A 9363-nucleotide genomic window follows, 5' to 3' on the forward strand; every position below is an offset into this window, starting at 1 on the left:
CAATTATATTTGCCGATAGCTGTGTGATATTCACAACTAGGATATCTTGCCCACAAAGGCACTGAAGCTACAGAGAGGTGTCAAAATAGATATTTAGCATCAACACAAACATGCATTTATAGTCTATCTTGCCTTTCAAACTGGCAACTAAGTACTCATTGCCGAAGAGCAGCCATTATAGAATATATTGCAAATGCATCACAATGTTCCTTATTTTATCTTACATTTAGAAAGTTCTGTCAGCTACAGAGTCAGCAAAGCTGAGTAAATAAACACCGGAGACTTCTGCTGTCTGCTCACTGTCTCTGTACTGTTCAGCTGTCTGCAACTGAATGACCAAAACCATTCATTCATGACCATAAGGAGTGCAAGTTCTTTCTAGATGATTCTGACAGTCTGACTAAAATTATAAACACATGTGTCCCACCCCCAGCAACAATTAGACAATGACCAAAAAACTTACTAAGTTGGGAAATTTAGAAGTTTAGAAAGCACTTGTCATACCCAAGAGCTTCTAGTCAGTTCTTGTCAGACACAAAAGCATCAGATATCTATAAGAGGTTCCCCTGTTTTAAGGAGTGGCACTTTGAGAATATTGACACTTGAGAGAAATTATTTGATTAGATTGATCCGTTTTTGTTCACCATTCATGCTTGTTTGAACGGCAGTTGTCCAGCTAGAGAGACTGTTAACAAAATGCAAATCTTGCACTTCTGCACTGGCTCCAGGATCTGTAAAGCTCGATGGATTCAGGACTCGTATTTTCTGTTACTGGGTTTGGGCAAGTGTTCCCTAGGAACCCGGCAACTGTGGTCGGATCACGGAGATAAGGAGGGAAAGGCTGGCTTGGTTGTACAGGTATGCTGCTAAGAGGAAACGGTCTCGAGTCTTTGCTGCTGTGTACAGAAGCATGAAATAGAATTCAGGGGCAGTGGCCTCTGCATTTTCCAGAGTCTCGGAATTGCCTGTCCTCTCCTCAGGCTTCAGCAGCGAGGAAGGCATTTAATTTCCTGGTGCTGCAAACACTCTGGCCCAGCTCCTGGCGGTGGCGGCCTGTTTACTTTGATGAGTAAGTCACAGGGCTGTTGGCATGACAGGAAGAGGAGACTTTAACCCTTTTCAACATAAAACTACGTTTTCTAAATTGTTATCTCCTCCTTGAAACGTTCATTCTTCTAATTTCACAAAAACGTTCCCATGGAGTTAGCGATGCAGCTTGCCTCTAAGGCTTTTATAGACTGTGTCGTGGCTCAGTCTGGACTAGCACTGATTGGGTACTGTTTCTGCTTTCTCCCAGCAGTTAAACCCACCTACAACAGCTTTTTTGTCTACTGCAAAGGTCCCTGCCACAAGGTCCAGCCTGGAAAGCTCCGAGTTCAGTGCGGCACCTGCAGACAAGCAACCCTCACCTTGGCCCAGGTAAGGAAGCAGCAGCAGTGTCCTCATGGGAATGCTGTTGCTCAGATTAATAAATGTCTTTGGGAGCCATCATTCCCTGCTTCTGATTGAATATGACCACGCCGAAAGGAAGATGTTATTCTGGATGGCTGTGATTGCTGATGGCATGGAAATTTCATGTCAAATGTAGCTTTCCCTCTGTTTTTTTTTTTTTTCCTGCTCTGTAACTTTCTCTGGTGCACAGCCATGTCCCCGACTACACACACACACACACACACACACACACACACACACACAGAGAGAGAGAGAGAGAGAGAGAGAGAGAGAGAGAGAGAGAGAGAGAGAGAGAGAGAATACCTTTTTTTATCTTCCTTTTTTTTTAGCTCAGACCTGCAGAAAGGCTGGGTCAAGCCTGTTTGCAGAAGTGATGGGTTCCCACTGGTGGACATATTTTACAGAAGAGCCTATGGAGTAACATCTTTGAGTTCTGGAAGTGTGCCACATTTGGATTTGGGTGGTGACAGCATGGCTGCACATGTCAGAATACACTAGAGGGCTCATCCAGGAACAGTGCACAGAGGTTGATCAATCAAGCTATAACCCAGTAATTAATAATAATAATAATAATAATAATAATAATATCAGGGCATTTGAAGAGCCTGGGCATTTGCACTGAAAATAGTGTCCCCAAAGCATGTTCTGTCACATTCCTTCTGTTTGCCTCCCTATCGCCCAGCATAGCAATGGTCTCATGGTTTCAAATCATTGGGGACAAAAAAAATAAATAAAAATATTAACACATTGTATGACCCATGGTCATTCTCTGACATGTAGATTCCACCATTCATAAATAATATTTGGTGGCACCCAGGCCACCTCCTCTGCACCTGATGTCTATAGCTGTGTGCACAGACATAGGCAGGATGGCTTGTACTGTTTGTATCTGGAGGAAAAGCTTGCCAACCTTTCATATAAAACACTAGGGCAACTGTTGTATGGGATCCATACTGCCTCAGTGGTGTTATGTACGGGAGGTGGAGGAAGCCCCGAGTGTGTAAAGTCCTGCGTGGATGTGTATTGTTAATGTGAGCTGGCCATGCCAAGGACTCCCGTAGACCCATGAGGAAATGGTGAAGATTTTCCATCAGTGGGGTAAGGCTCATTGGAAGAGTAAAACCTCTCTCTGGTCCATGTACAGAAGTTGATGGTATATACGGAAAATGTCTACTGGTGTTGTCTCCCCTGAATGTTTATGTCTTGAAGACTATTCCCCTAGTAAGATTAACTAACCATGTCTCCGTGAGTCAGCTGTGTCCCACAGCCCTGCCTCCTAATTACATACAGTCTATATGTAATGACCTCCGTATTAGCTGTTCACTGTATATTGTAAACACATGGCGCCTCTGCAGTCCTGTGGCTTCTCCATCAGAGAGCTCAGTCCACCTGATCTCAGCTTGTCCATGTGTGTGTGTGTCTGTATATCAGCGTGTCTCTGTGTTTTGTCTCTTCTTTATTCCCTCACTACCCCAGGCAGCTCTGTCCCCAGAGCTGTGCAGGATGTGGCAGCAGACTGTGATTGGATATGGCCCTGGACAGTAGTATTTGGGATGTCTGGTCACATAAAAGCACCAAGTTCAAGAGAGCCAGGTACTCAGTTAGGGATAAGTACCCCAGGTACCTGCTAGAGACCCCAGTGATGGGGGCCACTCAAAGTTCACTGTGCAGGCAATGGGGAGAGAGGGAAAGTCCTGATCAATGAGAATACTGAGGAATTGTTTAAGACCATTTAAAACATCCCAAATAAAGGAGGAACAATGGTCCATTGACTTAGACCTGTGATTCAGTTGTGTCTGGGATGCAGTATCTTTATCTAAATAATGAAATCCACTAAGAAGCCATATCATTTCATCTGAAGCAATTGCCACAAACTCTCTAGAGTTCTCGCTGAACAGGGCTCCTGCCTAGGAACATGTAGTGTGGCTTCAGTAGAAGTGTTTCTCTACATGCTCTTCTTTTATTCTGTACTCATTCTGATGGCTCCCAGGGGTGGAGATGTCCTCACCTCCTGGGGAGTCTGAATTCAAGCAACAGCAGCAACAGCAGTTTAACTCTGTTCATGCATTGCATCATTTATTTCATAGGAACACTAAGTTAAATGCTATTAGTAATCCCAGTTTTGATTTGAGAAAGCTGAGGTTTAAAGGAATCCAGTCATTTACCCCCGAAAACCAGAGCTTGAGAATTGGGAGTTTATACCTAGATTGTTTTGTCTAGACTGATAAACTCTCAAGAAAATTTGTCTTTGTGTGCGTGCATGTGTGTGTGCATGCACTCGTGCACACATGTGTATATGATACATACATACATACACACACACACACACATATACACACACAAAGGATCACACACACAAAGCATGGAAATCAGGGAGGTGATAAGATGTGACATTAGGTCTGGGATGGTGTGGGAGGGGAGCATCTGTGGAGAGGTCCAGACTGTAGCACTAGTTAATAGTCAGCAAACTACGGGAGGGCATCATTGTGGCTGAACGTTCCATTTTGTTTTTAATCAAGAGAATCATAAATATGTCATTTCATGTGTAATTTGTCATTTGAAAGTGTGCTCTATGTGGGACAGAGGACATAAATAAAACCCCCAACAGAAACAATTACAAATTCCTGCAGTGTGACTCTGTGTGTCCAAGCAAAGCAGAGCATGGCAGGTACTACATGGTATGTTAGTGCTAGCGGCTGAGCAGAGCCTGGATGAAGTAAGCAGCCTGTAACAGTCAGACAGGCAGTATGGTGTCTAGTTGAAAAACAACCATGAAGCCAGAATGCCCCCTGGAGCATAGCCAGTTCCTCATGTCAACTTGGGGACAGCCATCCACTGATACAACATTGTGCATATTTGGCCGTAGGGAGACTATGTCAGGATGAAGAATGTTTAGAATGGTATTTAAAACACATTCAAACATGTCACCCCCTTATTGTTGTGATTCTGCCACCATTCACATACATACTTAACTACATGTGTATATGTGTATTTGCAAGTTGGTATGAGAATCTGGGCTTTAGGAGATTCCTTCCAGGGAAGCAGAAGCTCTCTCTACCTCACTGGCTCAGTGGTAGCTGGGATTCCTCCTGTGAGTGGCAGTCTTAGCTGACATCCCAGCACTCTGTTCTCTGGGACCATTCCTGGGAGCAATGGCATGTGAGTCCCACCTCACATACTGCCCCCAGGAATGGATTTCCCCAGGTCTCACTACTGCTTTAACCCTCCTCATGCTGCTCACCATTCCACTGTGAGCTTTATGTGGTCAGGTGACCCATCACTTTGTTTACCACTTTATCCTGATCAGCCCACCCCGTGTCTTACCTGTAGCACAGCACAAAGCAGGTAGCATTGAAGGTTCCATCCTTTTCTTGAGATTCCACACACTGACTTCTTAGATCATAGAAACTCTATCTGGCATCTTAGAATCTATCAGCCTCTCTGGTTGTGATGTGCTTGCAATGAACTTGTTAGTTTCCTTCCTTGGGTTTTGTATCTGTAATTTTCTCTGATTTTTATGACATAATTACAGAGTAAGGTGTCTCTAACAATGAGACATCAGTGAGGTTAAGTGAGACCCCAATGTCACACTGTTATCAAATACTGGAACTAAGAGTGAAAACCTTCTCTGCTCTGCCCATAGCCCTGGCCTCCCCAAGGATAGACTGCTTCCTATGCAAATGCAGCAATTGGCAGTCTGCTATTTAATCACTTCCTACATACTAAATTATCACTGAAAATGCCCATGGAAAATATTCTTAAGGATTTAGAGGAAATGGAAGCACCATAATTTAAAGATGGTTCCTCTTCACTCGTATTTCAGATGTAGCATAACTGGTCCATAGCAGAGATGGGATACTTCCGTTGTGTGATTGGTAGACACTGGAACTGCTGCTTAGCCTGCAAGCTCCACTGTGGCACCAATGGAACAGATGCTATATCGTGCCAAGGAGGATGACTTCTAATAAATAATAGTCACCTGTTAAGTTTGACTGATCCAATTCTTTATAAAAATCAGCAGCTTACACAATGTTTTCTGTTTATGAAAAATAAGAAAACATGAGGGCGTATGCAAATGACTAATTGTAATAAACTAGCATGTGGTACATTTAAGAATATCTGGGAAGGAATTATTTTTTAGAGGAGAAAAAAACTGATTCACCTTAGGCACCTGAGTTCCTTTTGAGTATATGATTTCATTTCTCTTGTCTAGAGAACTCTGTCTGCAAGGAGCTGTGTGCCTGAAGCACATCTTTGTGGCCACCTCTACATAGTTTGTTGTTATTAGAGACTCATTAATAATGCTAGTATCTCCTCAACTCTACATACATCGGGTACATAGCAGGCTGAGCCATACACATTTAATATGCTGCCCCTAATACACTGACAAAGAAGATGGACATTAGCCATTTCTGTCCTGAAGGGAAATTGGAGTCTGAGGTTTTGACATGACCTTGCAAGTGAGTTGAGAATCAACTCACACACCAGGTTTTCTACCATTTCCAAATCAAAATATCCTTTTCATTTCACGGTGACCTTGACCAGAGTTTCAACTAGATGGAGATATCCTTTAGAAATGTGAGTACTGGCTGGAAAATAGTGAGCACAGCTGATTGGAAAAACATGGCAGGCATTCAATTTTTCAACTACTCCTTCAAAGATTACCCACTTGGGGCCATGCTGGAATGAGACAGGGGTGAGCCCGGCAGGGGTTGCTCTGTGCGTTGCGATTGTTTCTGATTGTATTTTTGAGCAGTTAAATGGGTAATTTAAAGTGACTCTTGCCACTGGCTCAAAGATTTCCCTAGGACCTGATGGTGTCAACCAAAGCATTCTCAGGGACATTATGACCTTTAACATTTAGCCTGGACTGGCAACTTCAGTTAAGAGTAGCTGCTGATGGAGAGCTCTGTGGTTCTGAAGGATGCTCTATACTCCCTGTGGGCTGTGTGTCACTAATCCTGATGAGTCCTCTTTGCTTTGTGCATGAAGCACCAGCTCCACTACCACTGTCACTCTCAGCACTACTCACATTCCTCAGGGAAAAGGCTACGTCATTGTATGATGGTAAGAAACCAATTCATCTAATTAGAATTAAGCTTCAAATAACAAAAGCTTATTTATAGAGTCGAGTTTTTGTCTCCAGTAATACTTGGAGGATGGGGTAAATGCAGCCATAAGCTGAGAAGGGTACATGTGTGCACATGTTCCCTTGGAGTAGTTTCCTCGGAGTAAAGCCCATTCAAACCTTAGTTCCTGATTAAAACGACTCATAGAGAGTCTCTCCGGCACCTACTCCAGCTTGCCAGGCTGCCAGCATTATCCAGCACTTCTATCTCTTTGTTTGCACTCAGTTTGTTAGTCTTAAAATTAATCAGAAGCCAGGAGATTACTACAGCCAGGAAGTTTGGATAATATTTCCCCCACAATCACTATAATTACTTTATCTCAAAAAGAACTTTATCTTTGCCACCCTAATGAGATAGTCTGCCCCAGAATAGCATTAAAGCTAAAAGGTTTCTGATGAGAAATGGTGTAATAAATAGAATAAGATGTAAAGTGCCTGGTATGATGGATTTTCTTTAAAATTGGTTTATAGATTAGGCAAAATTTATGTGAGGAAATTTATTAAGAAATATAGTTTAAATGTATAATCATTCTTAAACTTAATATTTGCTACAGATTAATTGTTGGTCAGGAGTCTACTTGCCTGGGAAGCTTCACATATCTTTGGAAAGAATTATAGGCTAGGGTTAGATCTAAGCTCACTTTCTTTCTACCTTCAACATCAGAAGTTATTGCCACAGGATGCAATTCTCTTGTCATGATGGCGTCAGGCATGTCTGAGGTTCCAGAGTACAACAAAGACACTCTGCATGCTACCACATACTTCATAAAGTCTCTCTGGAGTGTGTTGTGTGCCACCGAGGGGCAACTATGCCTGTATCCCCATTTACTCAGTGTTTGCCAGGAGGCCTACATGGAAGAGCTCTGTGTGTGGATTCATCTCCTGGCAGCTGCAGAATCCAAGCCAGTGAACACATACAGCTCACTTGTCTGCAGAGCAGGGGCCGAGGCCGTACTGGGCTCACCTCAGCCTCTCAGCCTATATCTTGTTTCTGCCTGAGCTTTCTCATTGCCTCAGCATGCTTCTGCCCTCTGGTTTATGCGGCTCAGCCTGTTTAGTGGTGCTCTCCATGGTGCTGATCTGGTCTATTTCGCTTCATCTTGAGAAAAAAATTAAAAGAGAATACATGGTGGCCCAGGAGCTCCAAAGAGCTCCGAGCACATTACTCATGACATACACACAGATGTGTGTGTGTGTGTGTGTGTGTGTGTGTGTAATCCAGTAGCTTGTGAGTACATTATTGTATTAGGTAAAGTGGCTATTTGAAAAAAAAATAAGCTGTTGGTAATTCATGGTGTGCTGGGCATCTTGAGTTTCTAGGGTGCTTAGGGTTGTTTTAATGACTCTCAGTAGATTATCCAATGACTCGCTGTTTTTCTGGTGGGAAAGACTAAGGTTCAAGGAGCATAGAGGTGACAGGGCACAGGGCAGGCGAGAGGGAAGGACAGGAAAGCAGAAACCTCACATGAATCTATGAAGCAAGACAGCTAAGGCTGGAGCCACTACCCACACCCACCCTGGGAAAGAGGACCACACTGCTCCAGCACCAAGAACCCTACCTGCTGTACACAAGAGGGTCATTCACGTTTGAAACCAGACAAGCTATGAATAGTTTTTAGTATAAATGTATTCCTCAAATTGAATGGATATAAATTATGCTAATTGCTGAAATTTTAAAAATTCTCTGAAATTCAGGTTGCTTCCAGTGCCCTCTATTTCACCTAGGGACAGTAGTTCTAGGACAGCCTTGCCCTCCTAGCTGAGACATTTGCATCTTGATCATGACCCTGAAAGAGGGGAGGGATTACAGTTGGCCTTGCAGGAAGGTCCATAGATGAGTCAGGCCAACAAAAGGAAGGCCGACTGACACAGGTAGGGCTGGGTGTGTGGCTGTGGTGGGGGAGAGGTTTAAATAGGACCTGGGACCAACCACTAGCCTGTGATGCTGACACCTTGAGCAGGAGGAATCAGCCCCACCCCGGAGCCACAGTGATACCTTTAGTATAACAGATGAAAGGATGCTTCAGAGAGCCCTCCGCTACTATGAACCAAAGAGACTCATCCTCAGAAAGACATAAAGAAAAGTAGAAAAATGAGGAAGATGCTGAAGACTAAAAAGGAATTATTTCTCTTTTCATCAGTAGAGACATTTAACAGAATATATAAAAGAAGAAATGTAAAGTATACAACTGCCTATTTTAACAAGTAAAATATTATTTATAAATTAAAACAAAAATTAAACAACAGTGAGATGTTACTAGCTGAGCTATGGGCAGTTGTTGTAAATGGCCCTTGCCTCCCCTCTGTTGTTGAGATTCTTACACAGACAGCCTTGTCTGTGCCAAGTTGTCACAGCTAAAAATTCCTATGTCTCATCATTAAGTGATCTCAGTTAATCCAACCCTGCAGAAATGATGTCAACATTTCTAATTCATTAAATGTTTAATCCGAGTAATTCTTTTCATTTAGACTCCAGTGGCAGTAATTCACTGTTTTTGTTTGTTTGTTTATTTTGTCCTGTTTTGTTTTTATGAGACCTTTCAGACAAAAGAACTGGTAGCTCCTCCTCATCCTTCTCTTTCTCCTCCACTTGCTCCTCCTCCCCTCCCCCCCCATTCATCCAGGACTTTTGTATGAATTTACTTTTGCAACTCTAAGAAAAAGCAAGGGTATAAGAACATCATCCTTGCAGAAGCAAATATCCCCAGCAAATTGTAACCTGCCCTAAAACCAAAGACTTGGCTGGCACAGAGCCTCCAGGGAGGCACAGAGCGTGCTTCGAT

General features: G+C 43.1%; 1 protein-coding gene across 2 annotated transcripts in view; it reads left to right on the forward strand.

Moving 5' to 3' along the window:
- Prkn (parkin RBR E3 ubiquitin protein ligase) overlaps positions 1-9363 on the forward strand; it is a 1140372-nt gene that overhangs the window by 404429 nt on the left and 726580 nt on the right. For both annotated transcript variants that reach the window (XM_028772728.1, XM_028772727.1), the window contains exon 4: positions 1298-1419. In XM_028772728.1, coding sequence (XP_028628561.1) covers positions 1298-1419 — 122 coding nt within the window. The remainder of the gene's footprint in view (positions 1-1297; positions 1420-9363) is intronic.

Source organism: Grammomys surdaster, unplaced genomic scaffold (assembly GCF_004785775.1).
Source record: "Grammomys surdaster isolate TR1022 unplaced genomic scaffold, NIH_TR_1.0 218, whole genome shotgun sequence".
Classification (NCBI taxonomy): domain Eukaryota; kingdom Metazoa; phylum Chordata; class Mammalia; order Rodentia; family Muridae; genus Grammomys; species Grammomys surdaster.